The sequence below is a fragment of the Stigmatopora argus genome, chromosome 3 (assembly GCF_051989625.1).
Source record: "Stigmatopora argus isolate UIUO_Sarg chromosome 3, RoL_Sarg_1.0, whole genome shotgun sequence".
Lineage (NCBI taxonomy): Eukaryota > Metazoa > Chordata > Actinopteri > Syngnathiformes > Syngnathidae > Stigmatopora > Stigmatopora argus.
In genome coordinates, this window is record NC_135389.1 from 15368551 (window position 1) to 15396260 (window position 27710).

Here is a 27710-nt window from a genome sequence, read left to right on the forward strand (position 1 = left end):
ATCGTCATCTTGGTCCTATATAATTGCTGCACTTTTGTGTTGGGAATTGTTGGATGTTGGGCGCTTCTGCTGGCTTACTTGGACTTGCTGAGAAGTTTCCTGATCCGTTCCGTGCGCCGACTTCGCTCCTCTTCTTCTTCGGGGCTCAGCGGCTCCTCCGGATCCGTCTCCACGTAACGCTCCGGGATGGAAACCTTCTGCGGCTTGCAGAGCTGAAAGTCACAAGACGGTAAGATGGTGATCAACATCAATGCGAAGGTCATCCGGGGTCTCGTCTGACCTCTCTTCTGATGTCATAGTCGTAGTCTAGAGGCTCCACGTCCGCTTCTCGGATCAGAGTGGCTTTGGCCGTCACCCACGGACCTTCTCTCTCTTTGCACCCTTCATCGCTTTGACCTTCGGCCCTGGGACGCTCTTCCCGCCAATCAAGCACCTGCGAGAGCCAGTAATATGAGGTTTAATTCCACAAATAGAACAAGGAGAGCAAATTATACATAATCCATACGTACTTAATTCATATTTTATTATGACAAATTGTGAGATGAAGTGAAAGTCACTTTTTTAAAATCTGAATTTTTTTTCAACGTGTCTTGTATTATACAGTTATGCTCCAACAAAATAGGTTAGGCCTCATTAAGAAAAACTTGATAAGGCTATATGGTTATAAGGCGCTCTGTCAATTTTGGGGGGGGGGGGGGGGGGGAATAGATAATTAAGTGTGTCTTATAGTTTAAAAATATGGTAAATAAACATTTGATACTCATGAACAAATACTAAAAATCCATTTTTTTCCAACATAATAAAATGACACAAATATAATTCCTTATGTCCAAGTAATCACATCGCAAAAAGTATATTTTAATGAATTGGTTAATTAAAATATTAATAAAGTATAATTTTAATATTTTATGGATTGTATTGATGTATTTGCCTGGCATAATTAACATGAGTTTAGCAGTCTTGGCTTCATTATTACAGACTTCATAATGCAGGATTATCCTTGGGCATTTTTAATAAATACCATATTTTAAAGAAACTAAAACTGCTGAATTTCTGTGCTTCTCATATGGGCCAGAAATGCATTTTTACAGAAATAAAAAAGAAATGTTATTACTATCATTATGTAATATACTTGTGTAATATACTGATTTTATATAAGGATCGTTTCTCGCAATATAAAAGTTGAAGTAATGTGTCTCATGGTTATGCTAATTTACATACAATAAAATAAAAACATTCATACATACACGGCCGAGACAAAGATAAGCTGTGAGAAAGTGAGTTAAATTTCTATGCAGGCATAAATCATTGTGGATTAATAAATCCATCCGTTGATTTAAGTCTCATTAGGCAGGCATGATTAGTGTCTTATAATTACAACCACCGAGTGTGTGTTTGTGTGAGTGTGTGTAGTACTTTTGTGAGTAATCATCCAAAGCCATGCAATGCGTCCTCCTGGTGCAGCTGGCCACTTCTGAGCTTGCGTTTGGGGGAGAAGTGACACAGAAAAGGAGAGATGGGGAAGGGCAAGGGGGAGGAAAGATGGGGTAGGAAAGATGGGGAAGGAGGGCGGTGGGCGGAGAGCATGCAGACCCCTGGGGGCCAAAGCCCACGCGACACAGACGAGGAAAACTGCGTGCCTGGGAAGCAAGACACTCTTTATTGAGGAGTGCAAATGTCTACAAAAGAATTGCTTGTAAGTGACACAGTTAGGTGGCACTGCAGAGTACATACTCTACTGGACATCTAATTGAGCCAGACGGCCCCCTCCGGGAAAACAACAACAAAAGTAGCAGGTGTGGTGTAGAGTTGTGTTAGTGCTGAGAAGTCAATTTTAAAAAAAAAAAGTTTTTAACTATCCTGTTTTATTTTCTTTAAATATACCTATTCCGGTGTTCATTTAACATTACAGTCTTTTCCCAGAATGGTATCAATTTATTCATTTAGCTTGACGTCGTGACTTTTTCACAGAATTGGCCATTTTAAGTTTATTCTAGTAAGATGTTTTTTTTACCGTATTTCACTGACACAAGACTTTATTTTGCATATATTGATATTTTCCTGTCCTTCACATACAACTTTTTCTGTTAATATTTTACATCAGTCACAGAACATTAGAGGTCTTTAAATTTGAACGTTGTTAAAAAAATGTATAACGGACTTTATTCACGTAACGTTCTAGCACAACGTCTTATATTTTTCATTTATTCCTCGTTATTTCTTGCTGCTTGTCACATGATTTGTTTCACAATTTCATAATGTTATATTTATCAAAAACAAAGTTAAAAAATACTTTTTTTATAGTTCAGATATAAGTTTATGATTTAATACTGCAAATATTTTCCACTTTGTAACTTTTAAAGTTAGGATTTAAGTCTTGAAACATACATTTCTGCAGGTAAAAATATAAAAATAATAATTTAATTTCACTTTACATATTTAATACTATATTACCCTTCACTTTCTCAATTAAGACATTCTTCTCATAACCATAAAGGTTGATTCACGTACAATAACCATAATTTTTTAATACTTAAAAAAAAACATAAATCTTTCTCAAACAGATTCAATACCTTTTGTAAAATTGCAATGTTATATATTGTTGTGCTATTATTAACTTTTTCTGCATATTGTAATTTCCAAATAAAATTGCAACTTAATCGAATATTTTGTAATTTTTGACTATTATAGTCCTATAGTTTTGTTCCGAGTCAAATTTGAGCCTTTTTTTATCAGTGAAATTCGAGCTTTTGCTCATTTGCTCGAGTGTTACTTTATTACAGTCCATTTTAAATGCCTCCAAGTTAGGGTTATGAACACAAAATTAGAACGTTAGCATATTTTAAAGCCATGCTTACATTTGGAAGTAGCATTTTAAGTTTTCTTTTTACAACTTAGCAGTAGGGAGTTATGGCATCAATCGTTTTAAGGCGGCTCCTCAACACTAATGTCACGTATTTAACAGAAATGAAGGCAGAGGCTATATTTTAGCCCATGTTGACATCAAGTACTTTTAAAAACAAAATACTAGAATTTTGAATGGTCTCAATGGGTCACATTTTACCTCTATTTTACCAGTTTTTTCTTTGTGTTTCCCACCTATTTACCCCCATGTTAAAACTCCCCTTATAGACAAGATATATATCATTTGTATTATAGCCTTTTTTAACCGCCATCACATATCAGTATAGCTTCATATTAAAGTGGTTCGTGAACAACAACCAACCGAAGATTATCTTGGTTCCTTAAAAGAATAATGGAATAAACGTATTTCAATTTTGGTGGCAAAAATAAGATGAAGAAAAAAATATACTTTTGTCGGTCTATATCTTAGAGAAGTGATTTATATATATATATATATATATATATATATAATATATATAGGGGCGGCCCGGTGGGGCGAGTGGTTAGCACGTTGGCCTCACAGCTCTGAGGTCCTGGGTTCAAATCCAGGTCACGTCCACCTGTGTGGAGTTAGCATGTTTTCCCCGGGCCTGCGTGGGTTTCCTCCAGGTACTCCGGTTTCTTCCCACATTCCAAAAACATGCATGGTAAGCTGATTGGACACTCTAAATTGCCCCTAGGTATGGGTGTGAGTGTGCATGGTTGTCCATCTCCTTGTGCCCTGCGATCAGCTTCCCACCGATTCAGGGTGTCCCACAGATAGGCTCCAGCAACCCCCCGCAACTCTAATGAGGATAAAGCGGTTCAGAGAATGAGATGAGATTTATATATATATATATATATATATATATATATATATATATATTTGTGGTTTGTCATTTTGGAGTCATAGATAGCCTTTGTCGCAGACCTCAGTAGAATAACATTGTTGTTGTGTTTGATGTTAACGGCCAAAAAAACATTCCTAACCGTTGCTTTCAGAGTTTAGGAGACGAGTCAATGTTTGTCTCTCCGTGTTCAACTGAGTATAAAACAAAAGCGTGTTGATTGAAATAATGAGGAATTTGGGATCAAGCAAACACAATGTGTGAAACAAGGCACTTATAGATTTTGACCAAAAGAAACGCGGACTAGGGTACAATCTTGCGCCACCAGCATTTTCTGAACAACCTGATATACCATACCAGCTATGGTCAATAGATGATCTAAATGTAAATCTATATAACAAATCTCTACAAAATATATTCATAAGTATTCAGCCATACTGTACTGCGATGTATACTGAAAATATCCCTCAGTAGATAAATAAACGCATTGGCTTCTCTCTAGTTCACATTCAGCGTCCGTCAGTGGGGTCCAAGAAGGCTCATTCTTAGCCCCTCGCCTTTTTTCTTGGTCTTAAAGCATTAACCAAGCTAGCTCGTAGCTTGTTAGTTCATGCGGCTAGCGTGTTAGCATCCCCGCTAGGTTACCATGCGGCCGGCCTCTTAGGGGAGGCGCGGGGGCCAGTGCCCCTGCGGGGTGTAAGTAACGTACGGGGGCAGGTGGCGGAGCGCCGGACCGCTCGCCCTGGCTGAGATTCCGTTTGCGATCCCGCACCAGCGCCCTCTGGTGGCGCTTCATCCTCTCTAACTGCTCCTCGGCGCTCATCCGACCGGCACGCTGGGTAGGCGCCATGCCCCCCAGGTACTCGGAGGACAAACAATCCAGGGCACTCCTGGGTCGCTCCTGGTGAAACACACACAATGAAAACAACACACCGATAAACAGCGTTATGAAAATATCCTGAAAACAATTCATAAGTACCCTGTCCACAGTGGTGCCAGGGCATCTCCGCAATGTTACAAAGGACGACAGGGTGTCCGACTGGTTCGCCATCAGCCATGACGCGCCCGACAGACCTGACGGATAGAACGTGACCCAAATAAATAAAGACGACAGTCGCTGATAATCAATTAGAGGGACAGTAACAGTACTTTTATGGTCGGCATAGTAGTAGTCCATGTCGGTGTTTTGGTGAGTGATGGCCGGCAGCTCGGGTTCACTCAGGAACGAACGTAAATCACTCTGCGATTGAACAAAAATGAACGCATTGGCCGCAAGTGATGGTGGTGGGTGCGCAATTTATTTCAACTGGGAGACCTGATAGATAATGACCGATACCCTCCCAGTTCAAATGGATTGGACCTCCACTAGTAACAGACCAATTGTAATGATAGGAGAAGGATACAAAGGGCCATCATCAATGCCATTGAATGATTTGAATATGTAGAATAGAAAAAAAGGAATAATTTTGAACGTACCTTAGAGTCCCCATTGAGAACATAGTGTCCGCCCTCTCGGTCTCGCTTCCTCTCATCGGACTGCCGCTTGAGGCCTCGCACTGACGTGTGGCGGATGACCGCCGATGCTTCCTTGGGCAACGGGGGCACGGCAGGTGGCGTCTCCTCGTAGTCGTACAGGCGAGGGAGCGGAGGTCGGGGCGGCGCGGCGTCCTCTGCCTGAGTACGTCAGAAGTTGAAATAGCAGTGTGGTTAGCACACGTCAATGAGTAAAAAAAGTCCGAACTAATTGGACTTTTAATGTAGGCTGAAGGGCTGGCAAGTCCAGGCAGTTGTTGTTGAATGCTATTTAAGCTCCATAATATTTGTGTTCAGATTCCAGTAAAGAGAATAGTATCGAAGAAATCATTTACTGTGGAAAACAACATTCTGCAGACCCATTTGGCCCCAGGACTTGACTTACCCACTTTGGCACAAAGTTGTGAGGCAACGTTTGTGAGAAAACGTTTGGGACGATGGTACGAGGAAGTGGCTGGACGTCGGCGCTGGAAGAAGGCACGCTGGGCTCTGACACACAAGGCACTAACTTCCTCTCTAAAGGGAATCAACAGAAATGTAGAATAATAAAACGACTTAAAAATAAAGGGATTTAAAGAGTACTCAAATTATATAGCATTTGTAAGGACATTTGAAAAAATAATAGTAAGATTTTTGGCACAAAAGGAAAATGACTAGACTTTTAAAAGGAACTGGGAATTATATTTACACAGGGATCAATCCATTCAAAATCTTTGAATAAAAATTCTATAAAGAAAGGTTATAAATATTTAAAATGTGATTGAAATGAAACCAAAAAATAATATAAAGAGTCTCAGAACATGAATTTAAAAAAAAGCAAGAATTACAAAGGCTCTAGCTCAAATTTCCCAAATACGGGATGAAATAAAGTTCTAACCTAACCTACTAACCTAAATTCCACATGATTAAGTCATTGCCTGCCATTAACGCCGACAGACGTCAATTTCACAATTGATTGAATGATCAGCAGCAACGCAGCCATTGAGTTCATATAAAACTTTTACTCCCATTACCGATTCCTTTTAACCAACCTGGGTTCTGCACAGATTCGACGGTGACTTTGTAGTTGGCTTTGCTGGCACCAAGTCCGGCCATCACGTCTTCGATCCTCCATAACTCTCGCTTTATCTCCGTCTTTTCTTGCTGCATCGTAAAATGTACACAGAAATGAGTTCACACACACACACACACGCAGCTCAAGTTTTGATTTTTACTCCTTTGAATTCTGTCGCACCATCTGATACAGTACCGGACCTCACCTGCGGGGTGGCACTTTGGTTCATGTGGGCCTGGAGCGCTGCCCTCAGCTGTTCCACTGAACTCTCCAGCCAACTATAATCCACCCAGGCTTGTGTCATTTCCTGTGGCAAATCACGGGAAAAAGAGAAAATTGATTATATGAATATCCAAAACAATAGTATTTCTAAATTAATTTTATTTGGACTATTAAAAAAATACAAGTATATACAAGAAAAGCCTGCATTTATACCGTTGATAGTCGTGAAATCTGGGCCCTGATGGAGACCAAGTCTTCCTGCAAGAGTCTCTGCTGGTACGCAATCTTGTTCACATGGGCCGGCTGCTCCTGGAACATCTCAATCTGTTGGTGCGACACGTCCAGCACGCTCTCCAGCTTATCCTGCACATTTGTTGTGCCGTTTAAATTCTGTGGAGTTTCTATATTGTAAGGATGCTCAGCGGGAAAAAAAAGCCTCACCTTATCCTGCTTCAGTGAGCTGATCCGCACTTCCAAGTCCTTCAAAATTTTGTCTTGCTCACACAAACGACTCAGTTTTACCTGCAGGAGACGCCAAAGACCTCTTAAGTTAGAGTAGGAACCCTAACATGCCAAGTCTGGCACCTGACATTCACTTTGCACTCCTTTTTGTGTTGAAAGCAAGAATCCGTGGTGAAAAAAGCTCAAAAGAAATGTCAAAGAATAAAAGTGAGCCGGAAATCTCCCTGCTGAGTGAGACAGGTCTTAAATTTGACAAACAACAACTCACCCCTCCCACCCTGTTGTGTAAAAAAGCTATAAGAGTTGATGGGGGGGGGGGGAGGCTGGATAATACAAAAAAGAACAAAGACGGGCAGGTAATTTTTCACTTTTTGTGTCAACAGCAGAGTCATAACGAGTCTGAAAGTGCGGCAAATACCCCGCGTGAGCTTTGTTCCACGTCAAAGGCAAAGACGAATAATCGCCGCGTTAAGGTCATTACCCAAAGTGGATGCTTCTACCTGACACCTTGAATTAAAGTCAAGGAAGCAAAATGTCTCATTAATAAACGACTGATTACGCTGGAGCAAAGGTTGGTTCATTTTATCAAGCCCGAACACCTGTTTAATAATGTTGCAACAGGAATAAAGTGCTCTCCGAAGAGGAATTTGAACTGGTCACTGTATGAATAATTGATCGTACTTCTAATGTAATCCATGGTGCCACTGTTGGATGTCGTCCACGTATTCATTTCACACTCATAAATATGGAGACACTGAAGCATTTGTTCTGGCCTTCACAAACACAACAGGGCTCACTTTTCACAAAGTCAGGGAGCTTGTCTATTAATAATGAGTGAAATCAAACCCCAAAGGGCGAACTTAAAAAATGCGGGGATCAAACTCAAGTTTTTAGGTCAGTAAAATTCTTAATTACAGTGGCTGAGGAACAACACAAGTTCTATGGCATACTCAAATCATTATAGTTCAAGTATTAATTCTGCACTGTGAGGTGAAACCAAGTTGTAATCATGCCTGCGGATCAAGAATGAGTTATGATGTCAAGTTGTACCTGTTAGAAGGAAAAGTCAAATTGGACTTTCCGTAATGTGAAATGAAGTCAGAGAGAAATAGAATTTAGTCATAAAATTAATTTACGTTATACTAGTTTTAACAGTGGCGGGCTGTCAGGGCCCTCAAGGCCTTCTCTGCTGGCCTAAGAAATATCTGAATCATATATTATATTTTATCCATCAATACTTATTAAATAATTCCAAATTGTCTGTTAGCTTCCTTTCATTGCTTTTCCCCCTGGTTGCACTGCTTCCAGATGTGTGTTTTCATATTGAATCATTTAACCAATCATATTTCAGCCATTATTTGTTGCCAGGGTCAGAAATCTGCCTCAAGACCTTCACAATCAGTTCTGCGGGCTCTGCTGCATTAAACAAGCGTCGATAAAACTGTTGCTTTAACCTATCAGATTTCGAGTTGGCAACACCACAATGCCTTGTCACAGGCGTAGGGATACGCCATCGCTTTCACCAACTATGATTGGCTAGTGATTAGCCAGAGCTACCAAACTGTATTTGGAGCGAGCTGCACAAGCAAATATATTGTTGTGTTGATTTAAAGCCATTTTCAAGACACACTGTGCCAGAGATACGACAGGACAGGCTCGACTTTCAGAATTAGCTTCGATGGCGATAGAAAAGAAGGAAGAAAGAAAGGAGGATGGATATTGTGTACAGTTAAAAAGGATTTTTGGTGAGTAAAATATGGCTATATTCCTAAATAATATTTCAATTGTGGAGAGCTCCAGTGTTTGTATTTAATCATTAAATAGTGCTAGGAAGTGGATTTTACCCAATTTTTGAGCATTAATTTATTGATTATTTTTTTATGTGTCGCAGCTGTAGCTGCAGTAGAGGTTTTATAGCCATAAAATCGTTTTTGAGGGTTGGATTGATTCGTTGAAGGCACTACAAGAAAATGCACAGACCGCCACTGAGTTTTAAAGAGAGCTAACGTTGTGGTCAGACCTGCAGAACAACCAATTGTTGTATTGGAAAGCCAATGTTATAAATTACAAACAGTAAGTTGTGTATTTGAAACAATTTCATAGCATTACCTTAATAAATACACTCAACCGGAAATCAAGTTCTAGTAGTAATAATATGAAATAAAATGATACTCACATCTACATCACTCTCTGCAACCTTGACGGGCTTCCCCAACTCCTTTAATGCTTGACTTCCAGCTACCTGTAAAAGGACCAATCTATATTTCACATCTTCCTTAAAAGGTATAAAAATGGCGCAGAAAGGATGCAGATTGAACGCTGAGTGCAATTCTCTTGACGCAACCTCAGCTGCATGACAACGACGACTAAATTTATCACAACACGTGTTGCCACGGAGAACAAGATGGACACAGAACTCGCTCACAAAACCACATGGACTGTTATTGGGCACACTTGGTGCTGCCAATTTTGGTGTCCAATTAACAAGGTCTAACAAGTTCAATTTAATACGTGCTCATGGGGAAAACAATCATGTTTGCCTCTGCAACAAATATTGGTCATCGATCATATTGTGTTTCAATTCACACAAAAATCTTGAATGGCAACACAAGGTGCCTCATTTCAAGATGGCGTTAGAAGCAGCTGGCATATTTTCCACCACCAAGCCACAGCCACAACTCATGCACTGCCGAGCCATCCCGTGCCCACTTCACTAACAGCGGCGTCTTCTACATCGCTGGGTGCGTGCATGTGTGCGAGTTTGCAACAATGAGTGGGACACATATGGCGCAAGACACGTGCTGCTGTACAAGGAATCTTGAACGCTGGCCTTCACATGCAAGGAGCACGCAGATATGGAAGTAAACATACCCGCGCACACACACGCACACATAGCTTACGGTCATTAGAGCCCTGAGAGGCCCAGCAGTGCAGTGTAGTAGCAAACTGTGAACTGCGAGGATAAGGGGCTCTAGAGCTCTGATCTGTGAGTCAAGAAAAGAGCCGCGGTCACACGGCATCGGCTGTTGTTGGTTATAAGACTACAATTCGTGTTAATATTAGGATTATTTATAAGATGCATAGGGTTTGCCAGAGCTGGAGACTCAAACATGCATCAGTTCGTAAAGGTGTGTCTGCGCACACAAAACCAATAGAAATACAAAGCGGTCAGACCTTTAAGTCCAGATACTCCAGGTCCTGCTTCAGCTGCTTGTACGTGTCATCCACCTAGAAAAAAACAGTATTTTTGTGTGACTATATAATTCAACATACAATGATTAATTGTGTATGAATGCTCAGATGATTGATCTTCACAAGCAAACATGGCAAAGGAACAAATTGGGTGGGGACTGCGAAGGATGACTTAACACTTGCTGCACATTAACACTCATCAATTCTAATACAGTGGTACCTCGACCTACGATTCAGCTCTACCTACGACATGCTCGAGGTACGATGAAAATTTCGATCGAATAATTCGCCCTAGATACGATCAAAATTTCGAGATGCGACCAGGGCCAGGTGGCCATGACATGAGAGGCTGTTTACCATTGTAGCGTACTGTCTTTTTTTGCCGCATCTCTTTCGTGTATAACAGATATTTACGAGCACTGAACGATTTATTCAGACGAGTTTCTCCTACGCATCGACCAGGAATCGCACAACGCGCATGCGCGGGCAAAAAGAGGGCTTTCTGGGTAATGAAGTATACTCGTGCACACAACACCGATAGCCAATGGCACCCTTTCTCAGAATAAAACTTCATTACCCACAATCAATACGTGGGTAGGCTGTTATTCCTTCCTTAGCCTGTTAGCTCCCGCGATCGCTCATTCAAGACTACTTCTCGTTGGCAAGTGGTCGTGCGTTATCCTATTGTGAGGACATTTGTGTGCATCATTTTCGGAATATTTTGAAGGGAATACAACAGCAAACAGCCCATCGATAGCGAACGTGAGGGTGAAGGCGTGGCAAACAGCTAACCCGCCCAGAACGAAGGTAAAAAAAAAAAAAAAGAATTAGAATTCAGTTTTGTGTAAAGTTACATTAAACATATGTTTGAGTGTGTCTGTATATATTAATAAAGTTAATTTAAATTTGTTTGTTCCGTTACGAGTGCGTTGTCGTGGAAAGTCCCCCGAAACCCCAACCTGCCCCCTCTGTGCGTCTCTCTCTCCCGTCGGCGAAATCCGCCCAATTTTAGTTATATTAAACACATTTTATTACTATTAAACCACTAGTTATGTGTTACTTTGTTAATAGATGGCGAATTAGAAGAAATAAAACATTTTTTCCAATCCAATATCCTGTTTTTGGTGTTTTTTCAGAGGGTTGGAACGAATTAATTTGTTTTCAATTCATTTCAATGGGAAACGTTCGCTTGAGTTACGAAAAGCTCGACATACGATCTCAGTCCTGGAACGGATTAAGATCGTATGTCGAGGTACCACTGTACATTTGCCCACTTTTTCACCTATTGGAAAAAGTACACGTTTGGAGTGTCAAATTAATTGCACACCTGGTAGAAATGTGCATTTTGCTCTTTATGTCGGAAAGCATTGTGTGGGAGTTCGGCTATTAGTGGATACATGTCCATAACCCAGCAGTCACACTTATATCAAACTATATTTTCACAAATGTTTTAGCCCATTTATATTTGCAAAAAGGACCATCACTGCCACTGCAAAGTTGCTATAACAAACCATTGAAAACAATGTTGAGCCAATCCCATACCTGTCAACCTCTGCCGATAACTGCCCTTATAAATGATTATTGATTCCCCTTACAAACCCCCAAAAAAACTTACAAACACCGTACGAGTCGTACGGTGTTTGGAAGGTTTTTTGGGGGTTTGTAAGGGGAATCAATAATCATTTATAAGGGCAGTTATCGGCAGAGGTTGACAGGTATGCTGAATCCTGCTAATGTCAACCAAAGTCAGCCAAGCAGCCAAAGCATACAGCAGCCAAGAAGCCACATGCTTCAAGACAATAAAGCAACACATGGAAGCAGGCCAGTCAAAAACACGACACATTGCGACTTATTTTTTTTTAACGTGGGACGGTCTCAAGGTGATAAATAGATTTAAGGTAGAGGCTGCCACTTACCACACTGTTGACCGAGAGCTACTTTATCTCTACAATGTGCTGTGCTATGTTGTTACAATGGAAATTAGACTGTTTAATTGTGGTAAAATGTTAAATATGTTAGAAACTTAATGTTTTTTTACTTTTCAACACAGCAGAGTAGATACCTTTGCCGCAGGGTAACACCAAAGAAAACAGGCTGAAGTTATGTTAAGTCTTTCAAGTCTTACTCTTCCGGTATTGGTGGAACGATTGTCTTGAAACTTGGCATCTATGAGGCATTTTTTTTAGTTTTTGCATCAGGGCTGATTAATTAATTGTTGCCTGTGGGTAACGAGGATATGAGTGCTCAATCTTCAGCCGGTCGTGTGCTGCACACACTCGTGCTTGTTTTTAACAGCAAAAAACAAAAGTCGAATTCTAAACGAAACAGACCAGTGAGCAATATATTAAATGACAAATTGTTTAATTTTTAGGAAAAAAAATGGATACAGCACAACTAGTAGCAAAGTGATGAGCAATTGGTCTTTTATGAAGGGCAACCTCCACCAGGTTGAACCTCTACCTATGATGAAGGCGGTTTGGTTGGCCGCCCACCTGAGTGTTGCCCAACAGACTGAGCTGGGTTAGAGTAGGTGAGCAGCCGGCGGCGAGGAACGGGCTGGCGCCTGACAACCCATAGCGCTCAAGCTGCGCTAGTGTGTGCTGGCGGGTTGCCGCCATCTTGGCCTGTTGGCGGCGCAGCTGAATGAGGAGCAGGGTGAGCTCATCGGGCTGTTCGGCGTCATCATTGTGACCAACACACACACCAGAGTGTTACATTTCCAACTCAGTTTGGAGGTTTCACTTCTTTTTTTTTTGCTATTTTCGTCATAAAATGCAAATAAAAATTGATGAACATAAACATTTCACCAACACCATTAGCAAATTATATTGAAGGATCTCGAAAAACTGTCAAATCAGCAAAAGGTGTGGGATTGTCCTTACGCTTGATAGAGGTTTAAATCCTAATTTGAAAGAAAAAAAACAGCTCTTGAACTTAAAACGGCATACCTGTCAACCTCTGCCGATAACTGCCCTTATAAATAATTATGATTCCCCTTACAAACCCCCCAAAAATCTTACAAACACCGTACGAGTCGTACGGTGTTTGTAAGGTAATTTGACATCTTCAACCTTGTTCGAAGTCCTTACACAAGGATTAAAGTAGGGATGCACCCAAATGAAAAACCCTTGGCCAAAACAAAAAAACGAATATTATATTACATTTACATTAAACTAAACACAGTGAAGACCGTTAATTTGTTGTTGTTAGAGATTGAAATAGAAATGCTTAATATAGTTATATGATCATTTATTTTGCACTGACAAACAACATTTTAGTTGAGTCAAACATACCGTTTTGCCGTGGAGGCTGGGTGCACTGACCGTGTGGGTGATGTAGTTGGATGGAGGCAGAGAGCGCCTCTCGATGGTGGACGCCTGCGGCAGACATAGTGCATTCAAAGCAAACAATTTCCAGATTTGCAGTATCCTCCTATGACCTGGCGTCCACATGTGTGGACATCACATTTTTGGTTGTCGAAGACTACAATGTTACATTTTGGACTACAAAGGCCTGGCGTCCACTGATGATGTGGACATCATTTTTCTCAGAAACAACATCATGTAAAAAGATCTTTCTTTATTTTTACACTCATCAGGTCCCAATTAGCCTAAATATCAGAGAGGAAATAAAAATGCATGCCTTGCAAGAGTTTGAGTCTTAGGAGGGCATATATCACAACTCAAAAGACAATATTTACTACTCCACACAAAAGTGACTCGTTCATCTGACCAGGTGGTCATTTGAATATGTGGAACTGACAATTATTCGTAACCCCCAACTTGTAACCCTCATAGTTATAAACTTGGAATTAAATCCTGTTTTTAAACAGTAACTAAAGCTTAAAAGCAAGTTGAGATGGTTTTACCTTGAGCAACTGCGACTTGGTCCTGCGAGGCGAAAGGGCAAACGGGGAGTCCACCCTTGACGCATCAGCCAGCGGTCTTACTGTCACACGGTCAATCGGCGTGTGCGGGCGGCGAGCGGGCGACAAGGTCTTGATGGTGCCCGGTGGAGGCCCCGGAGGGGGGATATCTGCGACAGAAGGTGGTACAGACACGCAGCGTGGCGGTCCTTTGTGTTTGGTGGACGGAGGAACAGCAGATGGCGGCCTGGCACCAAAAGGGTATTCCGGTGCGGGCGTGTAGACGGGCGCCGTGGGGCTACCGAGGCGGTACTGTTGGCGCTGCTGCCACTCGTACAGTTGCAAAGCGGTGTTGGAACCCGAACCGCCCAGCTCAGGGGTGAGGCGGAAGTGGCTCAGGCGGTCCTGGGCGTACTTGTACTCGCCCAGGCGTGCCAGAGGAGGACTGTGGCAGGGGGTCTTTGGCAGGGTCTTCTGTGCATCCAGGGTGCTAAACTTGGGTTGGGACGGTGGCGTTCGACGAGGGAGAGTGTTGTCTCGGGACGGTGGACTGTTGAAATGAAGGAAAATACACAGTCGGTGTCAGGCCGCTATGTTCCTGGAGACTGATATTATGATTTTTTTGTCTGTGCTATAGTAACAGTTTTTACACTTTTGGTATATAAAAAACAAGTCAAACCTGTACAGCCTGTTCGCAATCAGATTTTGACCAGATAATTGTGAGAAGGTTTTGGTACAGCTTTCTGCACTCGCTAGTGTCTGCCACCTACCCTTTCTGCTCAGCTTTCTGCACCTTGACCCACTGCTCCACCTGTTCCAGAGTACTTCTCCTCCTCATTTGCTGGTGAGCTTCCGGGACCCTCTGGTAAGTCCCCGCAGCGATCCCATTGGGCTCCAAAATCGGGCTAGGCATCTCAACCAGGCCATTCCTGGAGGTGGCACCCTGGGGCAGCATGGAGGCAGACCGCGAGAGCACTCGAACCGGCACCCTGGACTCTGATGCTGACGAGGACGTGTTTTCCGGCGGTGGGGGGGCAGAGGATGGGGGGTTGGTGGGAAGGGAACCTTGGGTGTCCATCTCCACGGTGAGAGGGGAGGCTTTGTGGAAGCTGCAGCGGTCGTCCAGGTCCTGATCGATGTGCTCAAGCATAACCTCATGCGTCACAGGTCTTTGGGGTTCTGGTGCCTTGTGGTTGTTGACGTGGTTGGTGTGTGTGAGGGTCTGACGATGGATCACGTTGAAGTGATTGGACTGTTCCACTGGTCTGTTAAAGATTAACGTTGCCATATGTGAGTTGAAAGAATCAGAAAATCCAGGTTTAAAACCATAATTTGAAACTCTTAACATTGGATTTCAATTCCTATTGGGAACCTTGCTTATACCTGGATTTGAAACCCTCATTTGAGTTCAGATAAACTGGTTTGAGATTGTGTATGTCAGTTTTCGCAATGTTGTCTTTTTGCCAAGGACACTTGGAATTTAATTTTGCCTGACTTTACTTTTTAGGTACTCGCTTAGCAAGCAATTTAAAGCTTCACTGATTGTGTTTAGAAATAATGCTGGTTGGAGGGTTAAATAACAATCAGGGCAGGCTTGGAGGACAAACAGGCAAAGTCGTATTCCGAGGAATATTACTGGACCCGAAATGGAGCCATTCTGAGTCCAAGCAAAATGAAATGATGGACTGAAATGGGGTGTGCGTGGGTGTGTGTCCTGACCTGCTACCAGAGTGGATTGGGGCGCTGATGTTGGCGGCCTGGTTCATGGCCCTCAGCCACGTGTTCATGTCTTCCTGCGTGTCGGCGCTGAAGTAGTATGTCCGCATGCCCGTGTGCTCCGCCTGAGAGCCAATCACAGAGCTGTGTTTGTAAATGTACGAGCGCATGCCCGTGTGGCCGGCCTGCGGGGGGAGACAGAGAGAACAGCAAAGGGGTCACAATCTCTATTCGACCTGAGTGTCGACATGCCTAATACACCGACAACACCAAGAAACATGGACAGAGACAGCAGCACCAGCCAGTTAATAACAAAGACACAGCTTTGACCAATGAGTGGGAAGGAACACAACAAATAACATCTATCTGACCTCACAATTGTTTTCTCATGAGAATGTATGTGTGAATGGAATTTTGCATCTGTAGATGAAAAAGTGTTTGTGGGTGTGCGTATGTGTTGTATATACTATATAGATATGCATAAAAATTGTGTTTTTCTGTGTGTGCGTGTGCGTGTGCGTGTGCGTGTGTGTGTGTGCGTGTGCGTACGTTAGTGCCTGTGGGATAGGGGTGGATGTGTATATATTTCTGTGTGTAGGTGGGTGTTGGGGTTGTGTCTAATGAGAGAGAAAAACACAAATAACACTCCAGATGTTGATTTGTGAGAATACACTAGACCACAGATAAGTTTGAACATGAACTGTAAATATATTTTTTAAGATAGACAATAAAAAGGATAATCCTCTATATAGAGCCTTTGTCTAATTAATACATAATTAATAAATTGGATTTAGCCAACTAAGAAACATAAACGAAGTGCTTTCTTCAACTATAAATGCCCCAGTCAAATATATTTTGCAGGGTTATTTCAGCATTGTGTCTTGAAAACAATGCAAAGACAATGTAAATAAAATTCATAGATAATAGAGATAAAAAATATTGAGACTTTTTTTATTTTTTACTTTTTATCCACTGGCCATTTTCCCTTCCATATCTCTGTGAATGTCTGACTCTGATCAGCACCCAAGGGAGTTCATTGGAGTGCTTTTAGTGTCTGCGTAGGTGGCTACCGCTAGAGCAATAACCGCAGGAAAGAATGAGGTGGCTGTTTTTTTTTCCTCCATTGAATTTAAAAAAAGAAAGAAAGAATAGTAGGTATTGTGAAGAAGATCGCCTGCGAGGCAGGTTGTATATCTGCTTTCATTAAAAATGCAGGATTTTATTCCTCCTGGAATAATTTGGGCGTTATGAGAATGGAAAAAAATGTTGACTTTTTATAAATGATGTTAACCCAAATTTGACAATAAAATACAAAATATAGACAAACATTTTTTAAAACCTATGATAACATTATCCTGGTTCTTTACCTTAGTCTGTCTGCATGTATATTTGTTATATTTTGGAGGCCTGCATTTATTTTATGTTCACATCCCCATTTTACAAAGCTGTCAAGGCCTTAATTTTTTGGCATACTTCTGTGGGATTTCCGAACAAATGTGTTGGAGATTAGACACAGGGTAGGGTGTTGATTGGTGAGCACAGTTCACAGTAACATATGGCGACTTACAGAAAGAGAATAAAAAAAGCTTTTTGAAAAAGGAGTCCAAATGTCCTCCATTGCTGTCATCTCTTTAGATGATGTCATGGTATTTATTTATCTAATCGGCGTCCAGGCTCACTTCCTTTCATTCCCCTTGCTTTACTTTCCATTCACCAGCTTCCTTCCTGTCCTTCTCCACACGTACGTCAGTCTCACGTGTCCTGACACTATTTAAAGAGCGCATTGTCCTCGTAAAGATAAGCCAAAGCACTGCTCAGCTCCTGATGATAAGTTCTACCGCTGTAACATAAATTCCGAGTTAGGAAAAAAACAAACTAGGGATTTATTTTACAGTGGGAAAAAAGCATACAAATATAGACAATAGCAGCCTCTGGCTGTTTCATTTTCAAGTCCGCTGCTTTCATGGAATATAACACACTCAGTCCTTCTCTATTTGTAAAGAGGCAGATATCCTGTTAGGAGTAATGTAACAGCGTTGAGAGATATTTTTAAGTATGCATCATTTTTCTAAAATGTGCAATAATAAATGGTAGTCCTAAAAGACATTAGTGGACCGCATGCAGAAGATGAGGTGGAGTCAACTTGTACAAAAATCCCCAAGCAATAACACAAATGTAAAAATGTAAAGACAAAGAAAAAGCAATTGGAGAAAGTAACACAGCAAAAAGCTGATGACCATCATGCATAGAGACAAGTGACAATGTGGAATGTCCACAATATTGCCACATCCAACAAAGGGTGAGAGTACCTATATTACGTGACTTGCTGGGGTGTTTGGGAGAGGTGTCCCGTTCGGGCAGCCGACCAATGGGAAGAGAGGGAAGAGCAGGTGGAGGGGGGGGAGGTTTAATTGTCACACTCATCATACGTCAACTTACTACCGCTCTGCTGCGTGATTAAAGGCCTGTTGATAGTACTGTGTGACCTTGACCTACAAGCTTTACTTGCTCTCCGACAATTCACCTGACTCAAATTAAATTTGATCTGCTATCCAAGTGCTATCTGTAATGATTCTGTCCCAACTTACACAAAAATCACCATTTGAATGTTTGGGTTTCAGTCAGTTGTCTGTGTGCTTGTTTCACCATCAGTGCTATGTCCAAAAATAAGACGGGCACCTTTTATTTATAGCCAAAGGCGTGGAATCCCAAGCCTGATCGAGAGTAGACATAAACAGTGTCTTACTACATCATGCCGACAATTGCGACATATTAACATCTTTCAGTAGAGATGTTTCTCATCCATCTATTCAGTTGAATAGGTCCAAACTACCTAAAATGTGTGGCACGTTATTACCTTTTTTTTCTAAAATGTGTTTAATTCAACAATGAATCATTTTAATGTTAGAATAGCCTATTTTTAAAACATTGTCGTATGCATTAATAGGATTAGACTTTTTTCCATGACCTAGATGTCTTCATGGCAGTAAAACAAATAGCCTGTTCTAAGTATAATAAAGATACCTTACTTAAGCTCCACTCTAGGGGAAAGAAAAAGGGAGAGCTCAAGTGGAGGCTATATTTAGAACAGCTATTCTATAGAGCAGTATTCTATAGAGCAGTAGGTTGCCAGTGGTCAATGGGCTTATATTTATTGAAAAGGTTAAACATGATTCCGTGTTAAAAAACAAACATTTTAGGCAATTGTTTAAGGAAAGGAAATAATATATATTGAAATTGTGTTACTACAGTGAAAAAATATATACACAACACCCATGTACATTTTGTCTAATGACAAAGAGTAGGATTGATTGCTTCTCAAATATCTTAAACCTTGTTCAGGAGTTATGCCAATAGGAAATCCATTCCATAGAAGGCTGACTATTAAAACCTCCTCTGAAACCCGGCACAAATTTCACTACAGCAGGTGCCTGTTGCCAAATCATTTTAATGGCCCATTCACAGTAGTAAAAACATAACTAATATTAACACACGAGCCAAGGTGCCTCCATATGGCCACTACAACTATGTAAGGGTGGTATAAAAATCAAGAGTTTGAAGCTGCTACTTGTGGGAATTGGACAATTCATGTATCCAATTTAAATACATATACTATATATTGTTCAAAATTGTAATTAGTATTTGCACTTAAAGCCAAATATCGCTCATGCACATTTTAAAGATCTTTAAACTTTTTAAAACACACAAAGTGGCAGAGAATATATTTTGACGACATTTGAAAACAAATACTAATTGTGTAAAAAAAAAAAAAAATCAAACTTGTTTAATCTCTATTCTATGCATATGGATGTATAAATATATGCATATGCTCATTAGAGGCGGAGACTTGTGAGAATGTCTGATTTCGGCTAATTGGCATGTGAGTGTCAATAAAAGTGTCACAGTAAAAAGTGTCAATATTTTGATGACTTTGGAAAACACAAATGCTAATTGTACGTTTAAAAAAAAGCTAAATACTCTCTATTCTATGCATATGGAAGTATAAATATATGCATATGCCCATTAGAGGCGGAGACTTGTGAGAATGTGTGTGATCTCTTCTAATTGGTATGAGTGTCATAATACAAGTGTCGCAATAAACAGTGTCTTAGTTTCCTGTTGTATTATGTTTGTGCTGTTTTTAATATGAGTAATATTCTGTACATCACTGTCTCAACAGTGGTTGCTTCTTAAACGCTCTATAAATAGAGTTGATTATGCTCAGCTTTATTTGCTCCAAAGGCCCAATGAAGGCTCTAGTTAAAAGAATGTATTAAATGGTATCTGCATTTTGGGTTTCTGTGTTTAAGTAATAACATCAGATTGCGATCACGCTGGCTTTACAATATTGCAGGATGCACTGTAGACTGCCGACTTTTATTGCATCCTATTCATTTTTTTTATGGTTATTAAGTCAGAAAGTCAGCAAACCACACTTTCTGAGTAGTACATTGAGAAAAATGACTGTATAGCTATTACTACGTATATTTCAAGTCTATAAAAGTAACAAGGTTAAATAAAGGAAGAGGCCATACTACCTTGAAGGCATACTTGCGGCTGATATGGTCCTCTGGTCCCACGGGTGAAATGACATAGCTGGGAAGCGGAATGCTGCCGAGGACCGCCTCCTCTCTGCTGTCTGTGTAAGGGAAGAGGAGGGGGATGATTGTAGGGGGGCATCAGGGGGGAAAATGGATGAGAAATTATTCAAGTATTGATACTTATCAGCTGCTAATTAAAAATACTTTTTTGAGACAAATATGCCCCCAAAAAACTCCACCAGTAAATGACTCACACTGTCATTGTATAGTTACTATTATGATGGCCAGTTTTGAGCCTAAAATTTTATATATATATATATATATATATATATATATATATATATATATATATATATATATATATATATATATATATATATATATATATATATATATATATATATATATATATATAGTATATCGTCATTTAAAAGACACCATTCTGAAAGTGTTCGACTTAAGTCTTCTTTTTTATGCTTAAAAAAAATGAGTCCACAAAGTAGGAAAGGTAATTTGAATGGAAAGAATAAGTTCATTTACACTCACATAATCAAATATTAAGCTACTTTTAGGGACAATTTGCTATAAAACCTGGCTAAAAGTGGCAGTGATTAAAATTTTCATGATGGCTTCAGTTTGTCTCTGAATCCCATTACTTTGATTTATGAGAAAAAAAATGTGGATGGATGGACATTTTTCCAAAAAACAGGCTTTGTTCAATCGTTTCAGTCTCCACTAAAACGACTTAAACCGAGCAAACAATTCAGCCGCAACGTGAAGGTCAACAATTCACAAATATGCCAGCACAGTCAGTTTCCATCTTAATTATGTCTGTAAATAACACAGGCTAAGTATTTGTTTCCACTGAGGCTGTGTGTGAGTGTTTGTGGAATACTGAACAATTATCAAATGTAAAGCGTTGAAACAATGTCAAAACATTCAGTGGCATGTGGTGGCCGCCGCCCCTTTAAAAGCAGGATTAGCTAATTCTTTAAAAATAATACAGGGGCCTTGGAAGGAGACATTCCCTAAACGGCGGGTAACGAGGGCTGGTGTTTTTATCTCTGCCCTCAAAACCCACATGGACTGTCTAAAGTGCCTGGGGCAGACAGGAGCCACCTGAAACTAAAATGTTTTTGAAGCGCCTAAGTGAAATAATGAACTGGGGAGGGAGAAGGCTTTTCATTATGTCAAGTGCAGAGAAATCCCATTGAAGTCAGAAGAACAGAGTGGAAAAATTAGATGGGAGAATTGATTTCTTTTTCGAAGGCAAGGAGGCATGTCCTAAAGCATTTGAGTGGCATAGATTTTAAATGAAATAACATTTGTAGGGAACAAGGCGTGCAAAGTAAATCTATTTCATTTTCAAGGATTAATATTTAATCTACTTAAATTATATTGGCAGCGGTACAAATTAAATCAACTAAATCTTCACAGCTCGCTCTTAATTGAAACACATTACATTTATTTTCACGGCTAAAATTTTGAAATGTGGCCCTTCCACATTTATTGCAATATTTTATTGCTATTTTGGTACAGGCCAGAGAAAACGGTTTCATTTGTCCAATATTGTCAGTTTAATGGTAGATAGGGTGAATACCTTTATAGTAGAAGAGGCAAAAATCAGCCAAAACGAACCACTTCCTCTTCCAAAGACGCATCCCGGAGCTGTCCTGCAAGGAGCGGGGGGAAAAACGGAAACAGAGTCAAGCATACATACACACATGCGTGTGGTCGGTGTGGGGGTCCTAACCTGTTTATAGAGCCATCCTCGGACCACAACAGGAACATTTGGGTTCCTCTTAATGGCTTGCTCTCGCTTGCCGAAACTGTGCACCCTGCTTCCGCCGGAGCGAGAACCCTAAAAGAAAACCAAAATCATGAATGATTGTGTCAAGTAATGTTAACTCAGTGAGCGATGTAATTATCCGTAGTAGCTTAACCTAATGCTACAGCTAGATAGGCAAAAAATGAACATTTAGGTGAGTGGAAGATATAATAAGGACTAAGACGTCTTTTTTTATTTTACGCAAGACCTCCCCCATGTTAGACCACCGGAACGCACAGAAGTCATTTTTTATATCCCAGTCATTCATCCTCCAATACATGTGTACAAAACAGTTCCACAACCCATTAACTGTGTATGTATTTATGCACGTGGATGCCAGGAAGACCAAGCCTTGTAAATACACAGTGCGCACATTTGACAAATCTCATTACACAATCTTCTGGCAATCTTCTTATAGGCTTCAGGCACTGTATGTATACACACACACTCACATTTAATAGACTGTATGATTGAGTGGGAGCGAGGCTACAGTACATGAGCTCTTCAGTGAAAGTTTTCCACAGCAACAAGTGAGTAATTTGGGTCTGGTTGCCCATAATACCAAGTCAAATCTCACATACTCTAAAAACATACCCACACAGTGCATATACAATGTGAGAATGCTGTGAATGTTTCATACATGCTTGTGGACCGCTTTTAGCTGAGAGTAAGCATGCCGTTACATAATCACGACTTTGTCAGGGAATCATTAAGGTCATTTACAATCCAAATACTTTTCATTCTAAGGACAAGAGACAAACAGTTCACAGCTATATAAACATCTCAAAGTCAAACTCAATAGAGTCAAATAAGACTAAAAAGTATTCTCTAAATTCAATGCTGTGATTGTTAGAGGGAAGGCAGGTTGTATTTATGTGCCGTGTGATTGACCAGTCAAGGTTGTAGCCTGATTTTTGTCCAAAATATCCACTAGGATACACTTCAGCATACCTACCACTGATTTGCTATTGAAAAGGGATGGATGAAATGTGTGCAGAAACATGGCCAGTAAAAAAAGGAAAAAACAACAACGGCTCTCTATTCAAATATCTTGATTTTGTTTCGAGTATAAGGAGGATCAAATGATTGCGGCAGCTATTTGTTACCATTTTCAGCACTCAATGAAAAAAATCATAAACTCCAATTATTTTAAGCACCAATGTTCCAACTTACTTTTTCAGAAGCTGAGTTTTGAAACATGCCTAGTTAGGACCAAACTTACCTCACTATTTTTGTCAAAAATGATAAACCTTCCTTGGCTTCATCTAGGGAGAATAGACTCGCTCGAATAAGATGAATTTTAAGTCTGTTTTATGCATTCATGCAGAAACGCTGACCTTACACCAAATTTTTGAAGACGTACAGACCTACTCTGACAACAAACTTCAAGTGGATGATGTAAAAAGTGTTTGGTAGTAGAAACAACTCATTTACATTTATGCAGTTGCAACACTGCTTAACCTTGTCAGTGTCACGGGGTGCTGGAGACTATCCCAGCTGAGCAATGTTGAAAATAAATCAGTGAATGGTTATTTTTAAAATCAAACGGTTAGTTAAGCCGTGACTTCTAATTTACACTTTTGATGACGTTACAATTAAGGATTCTCATTTTGAATCTAAATTCATCGAACGAATTAATTTCATCATATAGTCTGACTTCTCCACAACATGTGCACGAAATTCAAATGTCCCCTAATTTGTGTGACAAAATGCAGGCTAAATATCATCCCCTGTGATATGTTCAAAGTGGATGATATTTTCAAAAGTACAAAGAAAAATAACATAGAAGACTAACTGGAGCGCAGCAGGAATTCCCTAAACGGCGCCGGCTTTGATGCTTCCCGTAGAGGTAGCGCTGTCTGCTCATGCAAGTAGCAAAATATGAACGAGTGGCAGAGAAAATGAGAGCTTGGGGTGGTTTTGGGGGGGGATTGCGTCACATCACTCGAGATAGAATGAGCGATGACGCGGGTCCGTGAGCTCACTCTGATGTTTTTGTCAGTAGTGGAATAGCTGTGATTCATTTCTGCCATGGCAGTGTTCCATGCAAAGGTGAGGAGGGGCTAATTTTTCCTCTGAAACCCACAATGAGGCAGTTAAATTTCCCCTGATGTTCCGTAGCACCTTTGGGGAGCAACATATGAGGCAAACCGAGGGCACGGTTATGGTGCCGGGGAGTTTTGACTGATGCCCCGTCACTAAGCCACCGTCCCCTGAGACACACATTCAATCTTGGGCTGAATAACCTGTTGATCGGACGTGACGTCAAGCCCATATGGATAGGGGGAACATGAATAAATGGCTAAAACAAGTGGGTTTTTTTTATATATATATATATACATATATATATATATATATATATATATATATATATATATATAAACCCACTTGTTTTCAGCCAAGGTATATTCAGGAATATTGTTTGATTCCTATTCTTTTGGCTCGTTTATCTGGTTTGTCTGTTTGGCATTGCAGCTGTCCCTGTGCTACCAAAAAATAAATAAAAAATAAAATACCAATGCCATTATTTATTTTTTACTTTTTTTTTTTGGGTAGCACAGTGACAGCTGCAATGCCAAACAGACAAATGAGCCAAAAGAATAGGAATCAAACAACTATTGTGTGTGCATGTGCTAACTTGCGTGCACGCATGAATTGAATCCATTCACTTTGACACAAAAATAAATTTTGTACAGAGGCAATTTTGGAATAATCTTTGGATTCTGACCAAAGTATGCTTTTTTTTATGTATACTGCCTCTGTAATAAAATGGGGCAGGAACAGATAAACTTGTCGTGGCTAACGACTAATCCTATATGCAGCCTGTTTTATCACTCTAAGTCGGCTGCGATAGATACAAAATGTGAAAAAGAGCACGTAATTGATGCCTGTATATTCTTTTTTTTATGCTTGCCTCATACGGACCTTGGAAGTGTAGGCGGCTTCGACGGTGGAGGAGGTGGTGACAGTGGAGATGTCACTGACGGTGGTGCTGGAGAGCTGTTCGATGCCAGGTTGGGACATCATGCGAGAACACGGCAGCCTGAAAACAGTGATAGAGTGATAAGTGTTGTCCAAACTCTGCGGTTGTCCAAAGATCACAGCATCTTTTTTTCACTGGTTAGGTCTGAATTTAGGAGTTGGTTCCCCGCGACCGTATCCTCTCGATTCGTTTATCCATCCTTAGATGTCCCTGTGTCTTTTCTGGCTTTGTTCCACCGCGGTATATCACAAATTTTAATCCTGTTAACACTGCACCATCTCAACAACTATTGGTGAAATTGTTTTGATGCTGAAAAGTCGTCTAGACTTTTAATGGTAAACGAAGGGCATGATTAAAACATCACAGAGATTAGACGCCCAAGTTCAGTAGAATTTTGATGTCTGCAGGAGGAAAATGAGGCAAGAGTGAAGACTTTGAAGTGTCCTGCGAGGGAAACAAGAAGCGGGCAGGCGTCGTCACACTCACCAGGATGCCATTTGCCCAAAAAACATCCACCGACAAATCACATTAGCAACACAGCTGAGAAATTTCAATTGCTTTTCTTCTTTGCTCATATATATAGTCATCGTTCAGCATCAGCCCACACGTTGTCTACTTTGTTTTTGTGTGTTCGTGCCATTCACATTCCTGATAATGTTCATTTCATTTGCTGGATTTATTCGATGTCCTAGCTAAATAAAACACCCACAGCGACACTAATTCCACTTTAATTAGAGCCAGTGTTGGGGTTGTAGCAAAAAGAAGATAAAGTAAAACAAGCTTTGTTTAGTTAGTATGGTGTGCTTGTACTATGCAGCGATATAAATTGTTATGGCTTCTCTTGACGATTGATATTATTGATGACCTTTAAATCAATTGGAATGTGAAAAGAGGCAATGTTTCTCATTTGGGTCTTTTTAAGGGGTCAAGAGTTTGAAAAGATTTGGTCCCATGGAATGTATTATTTTATTAGTGATTAAAAATAGCAGATATAGGGGGCAAAGATCAATGAATTGACTTCCATGAGGAAAATAGCGACATTTTTTTTTTAGTTCAGAACTGTGAAATTACACAAACCAAATATTTCTTTTAGCTTTTACTACAGTTGGCTATAATTTGAAGATGATTTCTTTATAAATTCTAGTTTCATGAGAATAGGAAATGAATGCTTGGGATTTCATCCCAGCCTTGTTTTGTTGCGCTCCTCCCCCTTCTTGTGCCTCATTACACACATCTCTTTTTTTCTCTTTCTCATCTAGTGTGGGTGTCTGTGCGTGCGTGTATGGTAGTTTACGTATGGGGGTGAGCCAGCAGGTTAGATTGTTCCCTTGCTCTGCCTGCTGATGGATCGGTCCTATTAGCAGCGTGGGCGTCAAGCAGGCCCATCCAAGCCGATGTGATCGTGATGCCACGTTGAAAGCAGCTCTATTTCCTGTTGTCTGTAAGTGCGCACTCGTCTTAACACCACCTGTGAATGAGTGCTTTCTGTCTCTTCTTTTTCATGGATGGGTTATATAATGTGTATTTGAATGTCCATCCAGCTGGGCCTAGATATTAAATTAAATAACATTTGTAGGGGAGAAGCCACGTAAAGTAAATCCATTCCATTTTCATTTTCAACTTAAATTCCATTTCCAGAGCTACAAATTAAATCGAGTCAATTTTCAGAGTTCATTCTAATTAATTGAAAGATTTTCATGGGTGAAATTATGATTGAATTTTTCTTTTCTGAGTACCCTCATTTTGGCACTATAATCTAGTCATTAGTTTTTCTCTCTATTTGAAACATGCAGCTTTTATAATTAGGCAGATATTACATATTATTTTCATTTCATCATTGGCCCAGAACATCATGATGATGTTGCAACTTGGGCTGCATTCATTTTCTCTAGCGCAAGTGTTCTATTATGACAAAATGATGTGTTTTTTATCAACCAAATTTATCTGAAAGTTAGAGTTCAATGTCCACTTAACTTGTTTTTTTAATTTCACCTCAATTTTGACAGGTTTCAAACCAAAACCGAGAGCTGCAACTGTGTCAGAAAAGTTGAACACCATGAATTTCACATTATCATGCATGATCTTATTTTGGAAGCACAGTTTAAAAAAAACTGCTGCTGCATTCTGTTTATTTCACGTACGTTTGTTTTACAACTATTTCAATTGATTAAAATAAAAATAATAGTCGAAGCTCGGAAAGGCACATAGGCAAATCTGCTCTGCTCAATTTTTATTTGTGGTAGTTCATATTTTAATTAAATACGTTTAGAATTATTTGAACTAGCGTCGATTCGCTAATTGACTAATAAAGCCGTGAAAATAAAATAATATTGACATTCCTTTGATTGAATTTATATAATATACTAAACTATGCCAGTCTGTTTACATTGCAAAGAATGTCTGCTAATTCCCTGTGATCAAACGAGCAAAATCATGAATTTAAGCAGGCTGGATTTTCCAAAGAGGAAAAGATAAAGATAAAAAAAAGTCACTTGGGCCTCCTATAAACAAGCGTTGACGAGACAGAGCGAGAAAAGGCTTTTAACAGCTTCCTGATTACGAGTAATAAGCGCACTCCAGAAA

General features: G+C 40.2%; 1 protein-coding gene across 10 annotated transcripts in view; it reads right to left on the reverse strand.

The window, feature by feature from the left end:
* The window catches only part of LOC144071546 (pleckstrin homology domain-containing family A member 7-like), a 52324-nt gene that overhangs the window by 920 nt on the left and 23694 nt on the right, over positions 1–27710 (reverse strand). For 6 of the 10 annotated variants that reach the window (XM_077596749.1, XM_077596750.1, XM_077596752.1 and 3 more), the window contains 22 exons: positions 25070–25187; positions 22070–22177; positions 21917–21989; positions 20314–20414; positions 15779–15960; positions 14830–15324; positions 14063–14609; positions 13488–13571; positions 12687–12863; positions 10177–10230; positions 9179–9244; positions 6982–7062; positions 6754–6903; positions 6524–6625; positions 6296–6407; positions 5650–5780; positions 5208–5405; positions 4881–4971; positions 4711–4805; positions 4441–4632; positions 281–433; positions 79–212 (listed from right to left, as the gene is read on the reverse strand). In XM_077596749.1, coding sequence (XP_077452875.1) covers positions 79–212; positions 281–433; positions 4441–4632; positions 4711–4805; positions 4881–4971; positions 5208–5405; positions 5650–5780; positions 6296–6407; positions 6524–6625; positions 6754–6903; positions 6982–7062; positions 9179–9244; positions 10177–10230; positions 12687–12863; positions 13488–13571; positions 14063–14609; positions 14830–15324; positions 15779–15960; positions 20314–20414; positions 21917–21989; positions 22070–22177; positions 25070–25187 — 3444 coding nt within the window. Of the gene's footprint in view, positions 1–78; positions 213–280; positions 434–4440; positions 4633–4710; positions 4806–4880; positions 4972–5207; positions 5406–5649; positions 5781–6295; positions 6408–6523; positions 6626–6753; positions 6904–6981; positions 7063–9178; positions 9245–10176; positions 10231–12686; positions 12864–13487; positions 13572–14062; positions 14610–14829; positions 15325–15778; positions 15961–18084; positions 18571–20313; positions 20415–21916; positions 21990–22069; positions 22178–25069; positions 25188–27710 lie in introns of those variants that run through there. The other 4 variants (XM_077596751.1, XM_077596758.1, XM_077596754.1 and 1 more) reach the window with 4 other exon arrangements.